Source organism: Drosophila santomea, chromosome 3R (assembly GCF_016746245.2).
Source record: "Drosophila santomea strain STO CAGO 1482 chromosome 3R, Prin_Dsan_1.1, whole genome shotgun sequence".
NCBI lineage: Eukaryota > Metazoa > Arthropoda > Insecta > Diptera > Drosophilidae > Drosophila > Drosophila santomea.
The window spans coordinates 18,067,522-18,087,036 of NC_053019.2; the positions used below are offsets into that span (position 1 = coordinate 18,067,522).

At 41.7% G+C, this 19,515-nt stretch overlaps 6 protein-coding genes across 6 annotated transcripts; all 6 read left to right on the forward strand.

The window, feature by feature from the left end:
- On the forward strand, positions 1–1,120 carry LOC120452553. The gene is made up of 2 exons (XM_039636826.1): positions 1–278; positions 651–1,120. Exons 1-2 carry the CDS (start codon positions 8–10, stop codon positions 1,019–1,021), a joined length of 642 nt encoding a protein of 213 aa, XP_039492760.1. The 5' UTR covers positions 1–7; the 3' UTR covers positions 1,022–1,120.
- Positions 1,121–7,392: 6,272 nt separating this feature from the next.
- Positions 7,393–9,042, forward strand: LOC120452506. Its single transcript, XM_039636758.1, has 3 exons — positions 7,393–7,730; positions 8,301–8,506; positions 8,571–9,042. Exons 1-3 carry the CDS (start codon positions 7,489–7,491, stop codon positions 8,927–8,929), a joined length of 807 nt encoding a protein of 268 aa, XP_039492692.1. The 5' UTR covers positions 7,393–7,488; the 3' UTR covers positions 8,930–9,042.
- A 1,273-nt stretch (positions 9,043–10,315) lies between these two features.
- On the forward strand, positions 10,316–11,624 carry LOC120453474. The gene is made up of 3 exons (XM_039638207.1): positions 10,316–10,649; positions 11,241–11,393; positions 11,452–11,624. The coding sequence occupies exons 1-3, from the start codon at positions 10,331–10,333 to the stop codon at positions 11,622–11,624; spliced, it is 645 nt and encodes a 214-aa protein (XP_039494141.1). The 5' UTR covers positions 10,316–10,330.
- Positions 11,625–12,795: 1,171 nt separating this feature from the next.
- LOC120454202 lies at positions 12,796–13,119 on the forward strand. The gene has a single exon (XM_039639299.1). The coding sequence runs from the start codon at positions 12,796–12,798 to the stop codon at positions 13,117–13,119; it is 324 nt and encodes a 107-aa protein (XP_039495233.1).
- A 966-nt stretch (positions 13,120–14,085) lies between these two features.
- LOC120454034 lies at positions 14,086–15,034 on the forward strand. The gene is made up of 2 exons (XM_039639028.1): positions 14,086–14,401; positions 14,514–15,034. The coding sequence occupies exons 1-2, from the start codon at positions 14,086–14,088 to the stop codon at positions 15,032–15,034; spliced, it is 837 nt and encodes a 278-aa protein (XP_039494962.1).
- A 561-nt stretch (positions 15,035–15,595) lies between these two features.
- LOC120454205 (mucin-5AC) lies at positions 15,596–17,839 on the forward strand. The gene is made up of 2 exons (XM_039639302.1): positions 15,596–15,614; positions 15,672–17,839. The coding sequence occupies exons 1-2, from the start codon at positions 15,596–15,598 to the stop codon at positions 17,837–17,839; spliced, it is 2,187 nt and encodes a 728-aa protein (XP_039495236.1).
- Positions 17,840–19,515: the final 1,676 nt, after the last annotated feature.

Genomic DNA, 19,515 nt, shown 5'->3' on the forward strand with positions numbered 1-19,515 from the left:
TGTAAACATGTTCACGACTTCGATCTCAATTGCCGTTCTTCACTTGCTCCTGCTGGTGTCCTTCGGAAGAGCGCACACCCTACCGCCGGTGGTGCAGATGGGTGGTGCAATCGTGGCCGCCGTCGAGCAGGATGCCGAGCAGGAAGCCGCCGCCGAGGAGCGGCAGCGGGTCGAGCGACAGTGGCTATCGATGGCCGAAACACAATTGCACAGCCTGATCAGAGACGATCTGAGTCCAGATGCGGTAAACAAGATGCTGGAGACGTGGTCTACCGAAGGTGGGTAAAAGCAAAGACATTATAATATTCTAATGTCTTTGGTAAAAGTCATCTTCCACAAACATATACAAAAAGTTCTTGCTAAGTGCAACTTAAAATTTAAATACCTACGAAATCTATATTTTAGATACTGCTCTCGTGCAATTTTATATTAATCCTTGTTTATATATCTCATATATCATAAACCCAATACCATTTCTATAAGGAAGAGAAGGTTGATCTTATGAAAGGACAGATAGGTCTATCCTAACTGGCTCATTTATACATTCCCAACCATTTTAATATATCTCTTTCCTTTTTTAACGTTCAAATTTTAGGATTTTTAACAATTTATGATTCTTATTTGATTGTGTTACGATTTTTATATTGCAGGTCGCGGTAAGCAGAAAAAGCAAAAAAAGCTCAAGAAAATGGTATATCCGCTTCTAGCTGCTGTAGCCGTTGCCAAAATGGTTTTGCTACCCTTGGTCCTGAAATGGCTGACGGCGCTTTCGACCTCATCGTTTGTCATGGGCAAAATCGCATTGGTCACATCCGGTATTTTGGCACTGAAATGGATTTTGTCTGGAGGACATGCACGCGATCGTCTGGAGATAGTTCACTCTCATGCACCACTCGTTAAAGGATTACACGGCAGTGATTTATCCTCAAGTGGAAGCAGTTGGATACCCATTCGACAGCCCTTCATACCTTTGGTATCCAAAGACCATAGCCTTGACAATCTTTATAAGCCATTTTTATAGGTTAGTTTGAAACAAAAGTGAGAGTACTGAAAAAAGCTAATTTTATTGAAAGTATTGCAAAACTGAATGCCTGTCAAATGTTGCACAAGTAAAAGGCAAGACCGCTGCTCTTGGTTCATAAGAATAAATGTAAATAGCAACTGTTAATGCAGCGTTAATTTGAAATCATTACATTTTGGGCAAACATCAGTTTTCCGGTCAACATTGTGCCAATAGACAAACAGGGCCACGTAACTCCCCACTTCATCAACGATTAATTAGCACATGACTCGCCCGACTTTGACGACGTTACGTATCCGACCCGTTGACGATTTCAGCCGTGTACCCGCAACGCAAAAATTAACAGCACCGCGTTTCCGTAATGTATAAAACGGTTTATTGCGCATGCGCACCGTCGGCCAGCCCTCAAATCCCATCAAAACCCAAACCATCGACCAGTGCCCAGCCAGTCAGTCCCCAAGCCAGCAATGTCGTAGCTTTGGCTGCGGCACTTCCGCAAGTGCCTGTTGCAATAAACGCCGACAATCGACGGAACGACTTATGTAAAGAGCACGACCGAAATCCAAAGTCAACAAACTGGTTGACACAAATCAATCATCGGGCTGCAGCCAGTGCAACAAAGAGCCACGATTCACGACTTTGGTGGCATAAAGTCGTCGACTGCACGAGTAAAAGATAAAATATGGACAACTCAAGCCAAACACAACAATTGAAATATTTAACAAAAAAAAACGATATATTTGCATATATCTTCAAAAAAATCAAACTATATAGAAAAACGAAGAAGAACACTATAGTCCTTATAATATCATTTCCCATTACTCCCATGGAACATTCGCCAATATTCGAGCCAGAATATGTATGCCTTATTGGGTCGAAAGCGGTTCCCTCTACTTAGTCACCTTTTAGATAAAAAATAACAAAATTAAAAGTTTGTGAATGAAGTAAGAAATTTCATTCAAGTCCTACTTTCAAGGCAGTTTATTTGACCCGTAAAACTAAATTCTAAAAGCGTTCAAAAATGTTCACATTATTCGCATACATCTCAAAGAGTTTTTATAATGGTCTTAAAATAATCTATCAATTTATTATCATTTAGTTAAAACAGAGGATCCCCATGTCATTATGTGCAAAGGCGTCATGGTTGCCTGAATTGATTTCAGCAGCCTACGCAAATTGCACCTCTGTTTCGGCGCCCCAAGTGAAAGTTGTAGGGCGCCAAAAGCAAATAGACAATTGCAAGTGTGGCAGGGGCGCCCCATAGATACATCAGCAGTTGGAAGACATGAGATACAAGGCAGCAGATACGCGACTCAGGTATGCGCATGCCTGTCGCGTATCTAAAGATCGATCAACAACGGGGCGTATCTTTCTTTCTAAGTGAGACGTTGAAAGTGAAGTTGAGACCGGAGAGCTTGTCAATTAAACTTGGGGAAAAACGGTGGCGTAGGGGGGAAGGCGAAGGGAAAGCATCGGGCGGCCTTTGTCATCGCATCTCTACCTTGGCTATTAACAACATTCTCAGCTTCGCTGACTGCGCAATGTTTGCGGCTCTCACGGGATTACTTAACCAGGCCATTTAGCATAGACACCGCTTCGTATTTGTTGTCTGCGCATTTGTGTCATCAATTTCACTTTCTTTTGGCCCAGCCAGATGGGTTAAACAAAGCGACGATACTTAGGCCTGAGCCCGGACTAAAAGTGATCCCACAGGCGCACTTCGTCATATTCTGTAGCGGGAAAAAAAGGGAAGCCGGAATTTAAAATACCCTTGTGGCCTTAAATTATTTATTTATTTTACCAGAGTTATCTTTAAGCCACTTTTTTGTTTGAAAGCTAAGCTCATCTTGTCATAAACATAAACAAGTAAACGGAACAATTTAAAAAATTGTTTTATATGTTCAATCATGTGATGAGCTTGACTACCCCTTACAAGTGTATAAATAATATATGTATATAGAAGTTGCCTTCCCAAAATGGCCTTCGTGGCAGTGAATTGAATTTGTTTTGCCTTTGAAACGTAGTGTGCCCGCAGGAAATGGCTATGAATTTTTTAAATGAAAATAGCATAACTAGCACCGTACCAAAGAAAACTTAGAGATACCAAAAAAATTGTTTATGTTCATATATATATATATGTATATATATATATCCGCTCAATGCATGGAAAACGCTTTATGTTGGCGTTGCACTTTCTCAGCGGAGCGACAATGACAGCAACGAGTGAGTACGCACAATATTGACATTTCATATTTGCGCAAATGAAAAGAAAATCAATTTCACCTGACGGCATTTCAGCGCTTAACCCAAAAAGCTTAAAAAGACATAATTTGGTTGAGGTTCGGATACTTTTGTGTTTGCAGATGGGAATGAATTATGTGTTTGCGGCGGATGACGAAATTTGTGTGACTGGGTTTGGTAAAGATACAAATCCCTAATTTAAGAATTCCCTGAACTTGGGAACCTAGGGTATAAGCTTTTTAAATCAACCAGATTCAAAATCAATGATATACTTGTCAAGCAATTTATAAAAACAATTAACCTGCGAATATTTTAAAACATTTCAAGCAGGCGGAAGGTTCAAGTTCGATTAGCTTCACTCCACGGCTAAGTAAAAAAGTATCCACCTTGTAGTATTTGTTGGATGCTAGGACTATAGATAGCCCTTTAATTTATTTCTATTTTAAATTCCATCAAATAAAAACATTCTTACGTTTTTACAGTTTAAATTCCGACTCGATCGAAATAAATTTCTATCTCTTACCCAATATAAGCTCCCATTGCGTAGGAATTCCAGTAATGCCGTTGGCATTCCGATGGCTGATATTCGACGAAAACGCACGCATGTGGGTCAGTAGAACGTTTGCAGCCCAAAAATATAAAAACGAGCCTGCAAAGTCTCGAAATTCGACGCAAATCGAGCAGGCTAATTTGAAAAGCAAACACACTTGGGCCCAAAGAGAGCTCGACGGATAGCCACACCCACATGGCCCGAGTGGGAGGAAAGCGGCTATCGATTTATGGCAACTTGTTGCCGGCTAATTGAGCGACGTCCAGCAACAAATCACAAACCGAAAAGCGCACAAATAAAACGGAGCTAATTGACTTTGTGTAAATAATAAATGTCCAACAGGCTGCTGTCAGAAACGCATTAAATGGAGGGTACTTTTTCCGAAAAAATGTAATTACACTGAATAAATATATGATATAAAAGAATGCATTTTATTTGTAATATTTAGTAATTGGAATTTAAAAATACACAATTTTAACACCTACTTACTACTTCGGATAGACGTTTTATCTTATCCCAAAATTGTTTGTTTGTAATGGTTAGCTATAAGCGATATGGTAAATTATATTTAATTTTTTTATGATTAACAAAAATCCTTTAAAAATGTTGAAACTTTTTTTTATGTGCAACACTGACAGTTCTTGGTGGCAGAAACCAAAAAGCCGCAACGAGGAAAAGAGAAATTGTTTATTGATTGGCATTTAGAAATTTTGTTTGATTTGACAGTTAGGCGGGTAATAAAACCCCGACACGTTATTGGCTGCGCGTTGGAGGTCCCCAGGCGTTTATCCGCCGATTCATCCGGTTTAGCAGTGCTCACTGCAGATTGCAAAATTTTGATTTTACGCCGAAATTACATAACTTTCACTCACGAAAACGCTGACGACGACGATGACGATGACGCGAATCGTATAAATGAATGAAGGCGAAAAAGTGGATCGCGTATGAGCCAAGGCAATGGCATGTGGTTTAGCATCATCTTCATCATTATGAATGAAATGCCGCAATGCAATCGGGACTCTGCGAAACTATGCAAATTGACGCAGCAGGTGAATCATGGGGCGAAATATGCCCAATAAGGCATGCCTAGCACACTTTCTTTTTTCGGGCCGCTTTTGGCCGTTTTACGCGGCTAAAACAATAACCGAAAATAAAGGCGTGTCACTCATACGCAGCGTGTGACAAGCCGACGCCCGCGGCTGGTTTGCCGAGCAACAATCAGCCGGCAATAACAATAAGCAAGACACCAACAAAAACAACATCAAAAAACAACAACACTAGCAACAAAAACACGGCAACAACATTGAGGGCAGGCCACATTTAGTGTCGCATTTCGTTGTAATATAAATGAAAGTGAGTGAGGCCGTTGTTTCCCCTCACGCTGAATGAACTGCCTTTAATAAGCTGCTGCGGGATAATAAAAATACAAATTTTGTTGCTGCCAAAAATTGAAGTTGTTTCGATTTTATAGAGATCTTTTGTCCGAAACGCAGCGTTTTACGATGCAGTCGAGGCAGAGAAACTCGGCTAGCAACATAAATGGCCACAATGCAGGCCGCGATACCAGAACGTGACTGGGAAAATCATCGATAGATGGATGCCTGAGTGGATGAATCATAAAATTCACACTGCCATTTGATGGACTTGTAGAAATGTCTCAGGTCGCTGGAGAAACTTTATCGTTGTAGAATTGAGTGCAGATTTAGTCTTAGATACATTTGCGTGTTGCTTGCAGAATTCTAAAGAAGGTAGCCGTTCAAATTCAACCAAGGTCTCACACTTCTTTTAGGTTTTTATTGGAAATTGATTTTGAGATATAGATATCAAATTAATTCTAATATGCGCTAAGGAATGCGAATGAAAGTATCCTTGTCAGCTGAAAATATAAACTAGTAAGAAATAAAGCAGACACCGAACGTAAAGAATGTAAATGTAAGATTCTAAAAACTTTTATTTATTCTTACCGTATTTATTAATTTGTTATGCTCACGTTGGCACCTTCTTATTATTATTATTAACCATACATACTGTCTCTTAGTTCCTCAAACTGCTCCAAAAAATTCCTTTCAGCTTGTTATATAAATGCCGGCAAATACTTATCATTGACCCCCTGCTCCACCCACACAGTCCACTTAACTTTCAATTATTACCACATAGACACATTCGCCACACAGTCAGGTTCAATCATTGAAGTGCTAAACACTATTTCACCATATCCTAACAATAATAAAAACAGCTAAGGCAAATAAAACTGACCCATTTAATACGGAGAAAGAGAAAAACACATTTTTGCGTTCATAAATGGGCTGAAATATACGTGAAATATACGGCAACCGGATCGGTTAAGAAGCGTCAGTAAATTAGCAAATATGTGACTTGGGCATTGCGAGAGTCGGATGAAAGCTGGGCGCAAACGCGCAGCCGAGGGCTCAGACCTCTGGTAAACACCCAGGCCCCAGCTTCATTGAGGGCGTGTTCATGGAGGCCCAAAGCCCATGCTCACGCTTAGACCACCTACACCGCGAAAAAATGCACAGTCATTGTATTTTTGTAAAAACCTTTTCTGTGAGATTTGTGAACTTCAGACCTTTAAGGCCTATTTGTGCTTTCTGATGATGAGAAAAATCCCTTGCTTGTCTTAAAAATTTCCAATTTAATTATTTTGCATCTGCAATTTGTATCTATGTTTTAATATATAATAAAATATATTTTGGGTGTATCAATTAATTAATTATCAACTATTTTAATAAATTATTTAAATGTTTACCGATTACGCTTCGCCAAAATACACGTTATGGGATAATAACTTTTAACAACATTCTGAGCGACTGATTTATCCTGTACCATTCAATATCGAGGTAATTTGGGATGTTTTTATAATTAATATCCTTATCTAAGAAACAAGTATCACTTTCAGTTCTAAACGCTAGTTCACATAATTTCGTAAAACATTTTCAAAATTGTGCCCAACTATATACCAATAAGCTTCTAAATGAGCATCATTTTCGTTACAATAATCTGTAACTTTTTAGGGCTCAACACAACGCAAGAAATGCGGGTTGAAGTGACACCGTGGACCACCTTGGTTATGTAAGCCAATTTTTGTCGCCGTGCAGACCTTAGCCAATAGGCCGACAGTCTACTGCAGGGCGCCCCTTTTTGGCCAATGGCCAAGACCAAGACCAAAACCAAGTTGAAGACCAAGACCAAGTACGAGTTTCTCTCTCCGCGACGTCAACGTTGACGGATAATGACGTCGCCAGAGCGTCGCTGCAGAAAAAAAGGCAGCCCGAAATGAACATGTTCACTTAACAAACAAGTTGACTTTGTTTCCCCGCCGTTCTCTAGATTTATGCGGCTGCGTCTGCGACTCTGACTCTTTTTTTGGGCCCTGTCTCCAATTCGGAGTTCGCTCTTTTCGCGTCTCGGCCATAACTTCCGCTGTCTCTCGCCGGGCCTTATTTAATTTACTTTTAAATTGTTTTGTAATGCGCACCGACTGCGACGTCGACAGAGCAGCTGCGGCCCAATATATAAGGCTAGATGTCCGGAGACGCATACATCAAACTCATCTCAGCGCTCCCACAGAGAAGCAGCCCGATCTACAGAATCGAAGCACCGGATCAGCTATATTAGCAAGGATTAACCGTGTTCTAAAACCAACAATCGATCGAAAATGAAAGTGTTTGCCATCGCTTGTGTGACCCTATTGGCGGCCAGCTGCGCCTTCGCCGCGCCCAGTGTTCAAGACAACCGGGTCGAGGGCGACAATACCCTGGGCCGGGCCGCCCGGTATCTGGGCGCCTGTCTGGAGAGCGACGACATGGCCACCTGCCTGGCCGTCAAGGGCATCACCGCCCTCAACCGCGCCGCTAGGAGCAACAACATCGAGCTGGCCAGCGGCGTCACCTTCCAGAGGTGTGTGTTTGTCGACAGTGAAAGTGCCTGGTTCTTGAACCAAAAATCAAATCGAAACCGAAAACGAAAACGAAACCAAAAACAGAATGTGCGCTATAAAATCTTCAATCCGTGCTAGTTAAAGTAGTGGTTGCATCATAAAGCTGACTACAAAAGCTACTTAAAAAGAAATTACGTTATCGAGATCTGTAGCAGAGCTATTTATTTAGAAGGGACTATTAAAAGGAAATTTGGAGAAAGTAATTAATAAGTTAGGCAGATTTTTTTTTTACGAGAAAAATTTCAAACTTTTCCAAACATTAGACAAATCAACAGTTGCGATATACTGCAGAAACGATTTCACAAAGAAAGAAAGAAATTCTATACAAATTCCCATATATACATTTAACTCGTGAGCCAAGGCTAAAGCCAAATTCACTTCATAATTAATGCTAAAAACTAGAAATCTCTGCGAACCATTTCTTACATCATTCCAAAAATGATGATAAGAAAGCAATTAGTGGTACAATGAACCATTCTTCTAGTTAAGTAAATGTGAAAATGTATTTATAAATTACAATATCATTTCAGAGATCCCGCCAGCCCCGTTGCCCGCACTGGAAAATCGCTGAGCGAGCAGGATGTCTATGCCGAGCTACCCCAGAATGCCGATGAGCGTACTGGTCGTCTGGTGGACCTGGCCGTCTCCAGCGCCGCCGATTTCCTGAGCACCCACAACCTGGAGTTCAAGCTGCCCGCTGAGACCACCCAGCAGGTGGCTCGTGCCCTCGATGAAGGTGGGTTTTGAGTTGGAATATATTATTTAGCATAACATAACATAACATAACATCAAAATCACAGGTCGTGGCAAGATCAAGAAGATGCTGGGACCCGTGGCTCTGGCCATTGGCGCAAAGCTGTTCGCCGTCATTCCCCTGGTGCTCGGTTTCCTTGCCCTGCTGACGTTCAAGGCCGTGATCGTGGCCAAGTTGGCCTTCTTCCTGGCCATCTTGGTCGGCGGCTCCCGCCTGCTGGGCGGATTTGGCAACAAGTTTGGAGGAAACTCCTTGGCCGGAGCCTACAACTCAAACCCCTGGTCCGCTCCTGCCAGCGCCGGTTGGAGCTCGGGAGCCTCCTCGTCCTATCCCTATGCCCGCAGCATCAGCGAAGATGGGTCCGATGCCCAGCAGTTGGCCTACGCCGGCCAGCAGCAGCAGTAGAAGCGGCTGGGAGACAGCTCCAACAGATGTGCCTTCGTTTTGAAACCTTTAGTCTGTAGTAATTTATTCGAAATGTAATTAACTAATTTATTGACACACCAACGCACAACAGCACCCGCAAGTCAAGTCGAATGTTTGAATAAAACCAAGAGCATTGCACCCGAAAAAAAACATAAAAACAATATAATCCGCACGTGGGTAGTTCTTACCTGTGGCCAGAGACTTTCCCAGTTTCCCAGGGCTTAATTGAAATACTGACAGACCCCAAAACAAAATATGTGGAACTTTGCGCACTGGGCGGCAACAAGTTTGCGGCTGGCAATTAAAACTTGTGGCAGGTTCTGTTGCTGAGCACCCAAAAAAAAAAAACCCCAAAAGAATACAGAAAAGCGTTGAAAAAAAAAATAACTGATAAGCTGGGAATTTAGTATTTGGCAAGTTTGTGGCCTGCTCATAATTGGAGTTTCTAGTGGCCATGTGACGGCCGCTCGGCATGTTAATTGTTTGACAGAAACTTTCTACTTATGCTCATAAAAGTGTCACATGCTGAATTGAAAAGAGATATATGCGGCGATGTGCTACAATTCAGCTTTCTTTCACAGGAAGATTTAGAAGCAATTGAAATAGAAAACAAGCCACGAACGCCACTTGACAATAGGTGAATGAAATCGAAAGCGTTGAAAGCCACATAGTAACTAACTGGGCCAAATTGTGCATTAAGTCACCACCGGCGGGGCATACCAAATACGGGTGGGTCTCAAAGATTCACTACCATAATCCCGTCTCCACCGCGAGCCCTAATGGAGCTAATGGAGAGGAACAACCGGCCAAGAATCTGGCACAGGCAAGCCGAACACGTAGCCTCGGCGACTCTATTGAATGCTAATTGGGATACGGATAACGGCTGAGCACCCGAAATCGGGCCACTTGCTTATATAAAATATATGTATGGTATATGGTATATGGTATATGGTATATGGTATATACAAAAATATTATTCAGCCGGCCGACCACCACTGACCACCAAACACCACTGGCCACTTCCCTTTCGTTGACATCGCGACGTGCGTGGAAATATGGTCAAGAAACTGGCGGCCAGGTAGCATACGCATATGCTATGCATAAATTGTTTTTGGAATATTTGGTATTGCCGTTTCGTATTGTTATTGTTATTGCAGTGGCGAGCGGTGCGTTTTGGATTTTTGGCCTGCCACGCGATTTCTAGCCACAAAATTGGTCAATCGACGTCGAATCGAAATGGTATAAAACGCGCGGACAGTGCATTCAATTAATCACAAAGCGATTCCCGTTCACATCGGCAGCACTCACCAGCTCCAGGCAGCCGTCCCCAAAGGATTATAACCCACACAAAGTCGAAGACAACCCCAAGTGCTAATCAAAATGTGCGCGAAATTCGTATATGCTGTTCTGCTGGCCGGCCTTGTTTGCGGCTCCATGGCCCTTCCCTCCCAGGACAACACCGAGCGGGACCTGGTTAACATGCTGAACCGCCTGGACGGTGAGGAGTCCGTCGCGCTCTTCGGCGGTCTAAGGATCGACCGCTCGGAGACGGGCCGCAGCTTCGGTGCATCCAAGGCCGTCGAGTCCTTCGACGACCGTGCCGAACGCTACCTGGAGACTCACGAGCTGAACCTCTCCTTCTCCGGCGATGAGCAGGAGGAGAACGCCGAGAATGAGTACACCGGACGCGCCATGGATGGTGAGTGATCTTGGCTTTCTCGATAAATATAGAAGTGTATTAGTTTACAGTTAGAGGAAAACAAATTATTAAAAGTAATAAGAAACTAGATATTTTAAGTCTCATAAATCGATACAAGCTGATAGCCAAGAACTTTGATTGATTTGTATTAGTTATTTTATAATACCTTAATTTTTTTTCATTTTTCTATTAAGTTCTGCAAAATCAGAAGCAAACGTGCGCATGGTAAACCATCCTGGCTCTCAAGTCGTTCCTATTTTTAACGGATGGTTTAATGAAGCTAATTTGCCTCTGTTTTTGCAGAACTTAATAAGGGATTAAGATTAAAAAGGAATTATAAAATAACTAATACAAACACACATCACGAATACTTCAACCAAACACTAACAAAGGCTAAAAGTACCAAGGTCCACTCTGATGTGCTCAAAGCCAACTGCTAAAATCAAAACTACTAGCATACTCAGTTGCGCTGACGAGAAGCGAAGTGAAAGCTTTCACTCGACTGCAGACTGCCGACTGCCAGGCGTTGCATACTTTTAGGAGCACTGCTAAAATGCTTTCTCTTTACTTTCTCCCCCTCGGAAAAAACAGAGTCCCGCAGCAAGCGCATGAAGAAGCTGCTGTTGCCCCTTCTTTTGGCTTTGAAGCTGAAGAAGGCCGTCGTTGTCAAGATTATGTTCACCATCATCAAGTTCATCTCGCTGAAGGCTCTGGCCATCTCCTTCCTGGCTCTCATCCTGGCTGGTGAGTTTGCTTCTACTGATTTCAGGAATAGCACTTTTAACACGAATTTCCCGCACAGGTGCCACCTTCTTCAAGGATCTGCTGGCCAAGAAGAAGGAACACATCACCACTGCTTACATCACCGGTAGCCCACTGAACGCCGATATCGTGCACTCCGACTGGAGTCGCAATGGTCAGGCAGGAGCCGCCGATCTGGCCTACAACCATTATGGCCTGGCTCAGCCCTTCTAAGCCGGAAAGCACACACCGACCCATCCATCCCACTCTGTACTAGCCCGAATCCTTCACCTGCTATATCTTACCCTACCAAAGCGCCTTCCTTCTTCAACTTCCTCCCACTTCACACCCATTTCCATAACCTATCCATCTAAGACTTTGCTGAAGAATGGTCTAATTCGTAGTCAATAATTATTTAGTTCCATTTAGTTAGTTAGCTGCGACATACCAAAAAAAAAATGTAAAAAAAAAAGATAACTATTGAAACGGTCCCTCGACCCTTGGCTAGCCCAAATGACAATGCTTAAGGATACAACGGTCAATCAATGATTGCACCATATTTATTGCACATCTCCCAATCCATGTCTCTTGGCAGTCGTACATGTCACTCAGGTTCATCGAAAGCAACGAAGATTATGCCTGCTAAAGAGCTTACTTACTAAGTATTTATTCAGAAAACTTAAAGCAATTGAATAAAAATGATTCATCAAATGCAAAACCAAACACTTTTTAAACCAAGTCGGAGGAGTGGAACAAAGGTACAAGTATATTACCGTATTTAAGCTTCCTTGTTAAGACTCAAAGGTATTTTTTAAAAAGTCATTAGGAAAAGTTTAATCAGCATGCTGAAAAGTGAAAAAAACAAGAAAACATTTTTGGGCGGTTGTGGGCGTTAGAGTGGGCGTGGCAACATGAATCGACAAACTTGCGCTGCTTCTATGTCCCTTGAGTCTGTATGCTTAATCTCAACTTTCTAGCTTTTGTAGTTCCTGAGATCTCGACGTTCATACGGACGGACAGACGGACGGACAGACGGACGGACAGACGAACATGGCCAGATCGACTCGGCTATTGATCCTGATCAAGAATATATATACTTTATATGGTCGGAAACGCTTCCTTCTGCCTGTTACATACTTTTCAACGAATCTAGTATACCCTTTTACTCTACGAGTAACGGGTATAATTAGTTGTATCTCTTGCTTCTATTTAAACACTTTCCCTTAACGTCTTGCAAAAACAAAAACCCTGTAAAGACATAATTCCGCTTAATTATATTAGCAAAGTTGAGTTTGGGGCCGTGGATTTCTTTACGACAACTTTCTAATTGATTTTTAATCAAATGTCCCACTTGTCGTTGGTATAAAAACACCACTCGTGCTGGCCAAAAGTCAACAGAATCAATATGAACGCCTTAAGCAACAAACTCATTGGCTGTCAGATTCAATTTGCCCTCATTGTTGGCCTGTTGGTATCCTTGGCCTGGGCACTTCCTGTCGAGGATGATAGGAATCCCCTAACAACAGAAAATATTGCCGTGAACACCGAGCAGCCCATTGAAGCAGCCCCTGTGGTGGAAAATGCAGAAAGTGCTGCTCAGCTCCGATTCCCGCCTTTCAATAACAATGGAACGAACTTTTTCGAAATATTTGGTGAAAAATTCAGGAATAAGTGGACCACAACTACAACCACAACCACAACCACAACGACCAAGAGTCCAGCAGCATAAGCTCCATAAGAAAAATTAGAAGGACCGCAAGCAGCAACGATCAGTACCTAAAAGATTACCACATACTTATTTATTTAATATTTATTTAAATTCAATTTTTTATGCCAGAACTCATTTGTCTTACATTTTCAATAAAACTGAAAGTAAATTAAATATTAATTGTATATTAAATCAAGGGTTTATGCACCGGCAAATGGATTGAGGATATCCTATAAGGATATATAAAAACCACTATTATTATTTCCAATGGAAATAAGCACAAAAACAAAGTTTTTAAGTTAGCAGTGTTTTCCGGAATAGATTACATCGTTTCAAACATGGGAAAACAAAATACCTGCTAGGCAAAAAGCGAAAATCAAAAGTCGCCCAACCAATTGGTCATTAGCACTGCATGTAATCTGAATATTAATGAAGTCATTCTCGGCGTGGCAAGATACATTTTTTCATGGGCAATGCGAGCAAAGAAAGTAGCAAAACGACGCTGGGCAAGACTCAAATGAAAATGGAGTAATAATTAACAATGAATTGTTAGTTAGTCCCAGTTAGGCAGGCCAAATGTTGGGTCTTAATTTATGAAGGTCCGAGGCACGCGACGTTTATCAAGCACATGTAATTACCTGAATTCCCGAGCTTGGGAGAGTTTTCTTCTCGGACTCTTGGGAAATTCATTGGCTGGAACTTTTGGTGACAGAATTAGCCGTTTCGCAAGACCGACGCCACCGCTGCCGCAGAGGAAAGCGAAAGTGCCGCCCAGTTGGACTCAGCTGACTGACGCTGGGAAGAATTTCGACCACAAATCGTTTGGGTAATTAGAAAAGCACAAGGGCCCAGTGCGGACGGAATACGGTTTGGTGAAAGGGAAATGGGAATGGAAATGGAAACGGTGGCAGCGTGTATAAAAGCAAAGGCCTTCAAATCGAGATGATGCAGTCTCTCAAACAGTCCCCACTGCAGTAGATAGCGAAGATGTTGCTGACCAAGACCCTGGAATATCTATTTTATTTGGCCCTATTCGCCTTTATGTGCAAATACGCGACGGCTGCCAGTGTCCAGCCTACCGAAGTACCGGCAGGTTCTCCGGAAACCATTAAAAAACCCCAAAGGGCAGAGAGTCTTCTCAGTGGCTGTGAAACATCTACGCTTAGTTGGATGTGCCTTAAGATCGAGTTCGTCAAGATCATGGAAAAGCTCGCCGAACAGGAGGAACTAAACGTTTTGCCTGGAATCAGTGTGGTCAAGGATGAGAATGCCACCGAACTCAAGACATCGGAGCTCATGGCAGGTACGTTCTGCAAAATATAAAAATATGTACAAATAAGAACATTAAATCACTAAATTAGCTATCGTTCACAGAGTGCATTCTAACTTAATTATCAATTTCTATTTATTTACAGAAGTGGCTCGCAGCTATCCCAGTGACCCGAGTACTCGCTTGAATGGCTATATAGTGGCCAAAGTAAAAAACCTTCTGAAAACGCGTTTCCTCCGATTTCGCCTGCTGGATGACAAATCCCTCGAAGAAGGTCGCAAGAATAAGTTCGGCAAGAAAGGAGGGTTGGAGGCCCTGGTGGCGGCTGGGGTCATGATGAAGGGAATGCTTATGGCCATGGGCCTCGGAGCCATCGCTCTGATGGCCGGAAAGGCTCTGATGACAGCTTTAATGGCATTAACCCTGTCTGGAGTCCTCGGCCTTAAGAGCTTGGCCGGTGGCGGTGGAAAGTCCACCACATACGAGATTGTGGCTAAGCCAATTTACACCTCCAGCCACTCGCATTCGGTCACTCACGAGGATGGAGGTCACTCACACAGTCCCCACTTTGCCGCAGGAGGCGGTGGTGGTGGTACTGCCAGTGGCTTTGGCTACGGAGGATATGCTAGGTCCCTGAGAGTGGATCAGAAAGGAAACCAAATCTAATAATTTTAGAAAGAACCGACAGTATCATTACCTAATAATTTATTTATTTATTGTACCTTAAGAAACATAATACAACAGCATACAATGGAATTGTTTTAGTTTTAATGTGTGAATTTTAACACTTTAAGTGCGTTGAAAAGAATGTTACCGATCTTAAAAATTACATACTTATATTGTTCATCAGGAATAATATTCAGTAGTCAGATATCTGGGGCGCCTAATATGCCCAAGGTTGTAGGCCCACAAAAGTATTTACACAAAATTCCGAGCAAATGCAGTTGAAGAAATAGTTATAAGCACCTTGCTATCCGTTAAAAACCAATATATTAAAACAAAAAGGAATTGAGTTCTTCTAAACACTTATTTTCTTTAATTCTCCCTTTCTAAAAAAAAAAGTTTGTTAACATTTCATATGTCTATCAATTAGCAGATTTATTAGAAACAGAGTCCAATGACCAACTTTCCAATGTGAAGAAGGTTGCCCATATAAAACGAAAAATTTAAGAAGGAAACTACAGTTGTTTTCGCATCACCAAGAACTACACTTGTCTACGCATCACCATGACGCCGATTTGTTATGGTAAGTAAAGAAATTTATTTTCTTCTGAGTGAGAACTAAACAATTCTTTTTATTCAGCAAGCGCAATGATAGTCTTCATATTAAGAATATATTTTTGTACGGCGGAGGCTGATCCACAGATAGTTGGGGCCAGTAGCCAACTATCAGAGAAAGAAATATTCCGTTCAGAATTGCCTATTCCCATTAAACTGAACTATGACAATCAACAAATTTATAATAATAATAGGCTTCCGATTGCAAAATTAGAAACTGAGAACATGCTCAAGAATACATTTTACAAAGATTATGATGAGCCTCCTACTGACTTCGCTCTGAAAAGGTTTTGGGGAAAGTGGAGAAGAAGGAGAACGTCTACAAGGCCCCCAACAAGCGTATCTTCGGATCCAGCATCAACAGTACCTCCAACCACTTCCTCCACCACCATACCGACATCAACTGAAACTCCAACAACATCTACTGCATTACCGACATCAACTGAGATGGTAACCACATCCACAGCGATTCCAACTGCGATTCCCTCAACTCAATCTCCAGCAACATCCACTGCCATACCAACATCAACTGAGACGCCAACAACATCCACCGCCATACCGACATCAACTGAGACGCCAACAACATCCACCGCGATCCCGTCATCTACAACAACCACGACACAGTCTCCAACAACTTCAACAGCGATTCCAACTTCTATAACAACCACAACTGAACCATCGACAACATCAACAGCGATTCCAACGTCTACAACATCCACAACACAGACTCCAACAACTTCCACAGCAATTCCAACGTCAACGACAACCACAACACAGACTCCAACAACTTCAACAGCAATTCCAACGTCTACAGGAAGCACAACACAGTCTTCAACAACATCCACAGCGGTTCCAACTTCTATAACAACCACAACTGAGTCATCGACAACATCAACTGCGATTCCAACGTCTACAACATCCACAACACAGTCTCCAACAACTTCCACAGCAATTCCAACGTCGACGACAACCACAACACAGACTCCAACAACTTCAACAGCAATTCCAACGTCTACAGGAAGCACAACACAGTCTTCAACAACATCCACAGCGGTTCCAACTTCTATAACAACCACAACTGAGTCATCGACAACATCAACTGCGATTCCAACGTCTACAACATCCACAACACAGTCTTCCACAACTTCCACAGCAATTTCAACGTCGACGACGACCACAGCACAGACTCCAACAACTTCAACAGCAATTCCAACGTCTACAGGAAGCACAACACAGTCTTCAACAACATCCACAGCGGTTCCAACTTCTATAACCACCACAACTGAGTCATCGACAACATCAACTGCGATTCCAACGTCTACAACATCCACAACACAGTCTCCCACAACTTCCACAGCAATTCCAACGTCGACGACTACCACAACACAGTCTCCAACAACTTCAACAGCAATTCCAACATCTACAGGAAGCACAACACAGTCTTCAACAACATCAACAGCAATTCCAACGTCTATAACAACCACAACTGAGTCATCGACAACATCAACGGCGATTCCAACGTCTACAACATCCACAACACAGTCTCCAACAACTTCCACAGCAATTCCAACGTCGACGACAACTACTACACAGTCTCCAACAACTTCAACAGCAATTCCAACGTCTACAGGAAGCACAACACAGTCCTCAACAACATCCACGGCAATTCCAACGTCTATAACAACCACAACTGAGTCATCGACAACATCAACGGCGATTCCAAACTCTACAACATCCACAACACAGTCTCCCACAACTTCCACAGCAATTCCAACGTCGACGACAACTACTACACAGTCTCCAACAACTTCAACAGCAATTCCAACGTCTACAGGAAGCACAACACAGTCTTCAACAACATCCACGGCAATTCCAACGTCTATAACAACCACAACTGAGTCATCGACAACATCAACGGCGATTCCAACCTCTACAACATCCACAACACAGTCTCCTACAACTTCTACAGCAATTCCTACGTCGACGTCTTCCACAACACAGTCTCCAACAACTTCAACAGCAATTCCAACATCTACAGGAAGCACAACACAGTCTTCAACAACATCAACAGCAATTCCAACGTCTATAACAACCACAACTGAGTCATCGACAACATCAACGGCGATTCCAAACTCTACAACATCCACAACACAGCCTCCCACAACTTCAACAGCAGTTATTCCTATAGAATAGACGTCAATTTTATTTTCGCGCATTATAACGGGTGTTTTTTTTAGAGGTATAGAACTTTAAATTGCAATAAAACAACGATGGATTATTCGATTGACATGAATTTTATTGACATGAAAGATAATCTTGTGGCATTACATTTTAAATATGATTTCTGGCATATGACCGCCACGGCTGGCTCGGATGTAGTCCAATCTGGACGTCCAATTTGCAATGACTTTTTCCAACATATTTGGCCGTATATCGGTCACCAAACGTGTCTTTCAATAAATCGATTGTGGCACGAGCTGTGTGACACGTTGCGCCGTCTTGTTGGAACCACAGCTCCTGGACATTATGGTCGTTCAATTCAGGAATGAAAAAGTTAGTAATCATGGCTCTATACCGATCACCATTGACTGTAACGATACGTATTCCGCACAGAACCATTATTTTCGAAATAAAATTGCACTATTTGCAAGCGTTGTTCAGGCGTGAGTCTATTCATGACGAATTGCCAAACCAAACTGAGAATAAATCACTTGACAGCTGTTAAATCGGTCGCCATCTTGAACAGTAATGCCAACTTAAAGTTTTATACCTCTAAAAAAAACACCCTATATTATATTATATTACTGCTTATTTTACAATTTGGGTTTCTACCCTAAATTTATATAAAATCCACTTTGTTATAAGTCCAAACCTTTACTCCAAACGTTGCGCAAACATGAGTTAGAAACGATAAGAATGAGAATAAAATTGATATAAGAATGATACAAATTTGACGTCCTTATTGATTTAGAATTAATACCATTACTTATTATAACAAGAGAAAACGCTAACGTCGAGTTTGTGGGCAAATCGAGAAAAATTAACAAGACTAATAAAAAAATATCAAAATATTTTTCAAAAGTGTGAGCGGCTTGTGGGCGTTAGAGTGGGCGTGGCAACAAGACGCCGGAGTCTGCATGCTTAATCTTAACTGTCTAACTTTTATAGTTACTGTGATCTCGACGTTATAAGGACAGAGAGACTGACGAACAGACGGACATGGCCAGATCTACTCGGATATTAATCCTGATCAAGAATTTATATACTTTATACGGTCGGAAACGGTTCATTTTACCTGTTACATACAATCTAGTACATCATTTCACCCTACGAGTAACGAGTATAAAAGGCTAACACTTTGAACTAATTTAATTCATAGCGATAACGTGGCGTATTAACGTCAGCGTTTGGAATCTAGGCCAACAGACAAACTTCAAAACTGCAAAATTTATTTATAAACTTTCCCTTTTATTAATTAACACAATTATTAAATGAAATAGTTAAATAGTTCGTCTATGGGGGTTTGAAATGAAGACTGAGAATCTAATTAGAAATGCTTTACTTTGGAAAAAAAAAAGTTTTCTAACTAGCTAGACCGTTATTTCTAAGTATACTTTATAATGCAATATAAAAAAAAAAATTAATCAATATTTTTCAAAATTTGAACTGATTTGCACACCTTTCTTTTTTTTATCATTTGTAGACAGGAACATCGCATAGTAAATTCTACGTTCTAAAGAAATTAGTCTCTCAATTAGCAAAATTATAAAAAAAAAAAATTGATTAACCAGTGACCTACTTTTTAATTCAAGCCAGACATATAAAGACCGAAAAAAATCAAGAATATGTTCAGTTTGTCTAACGTCGCC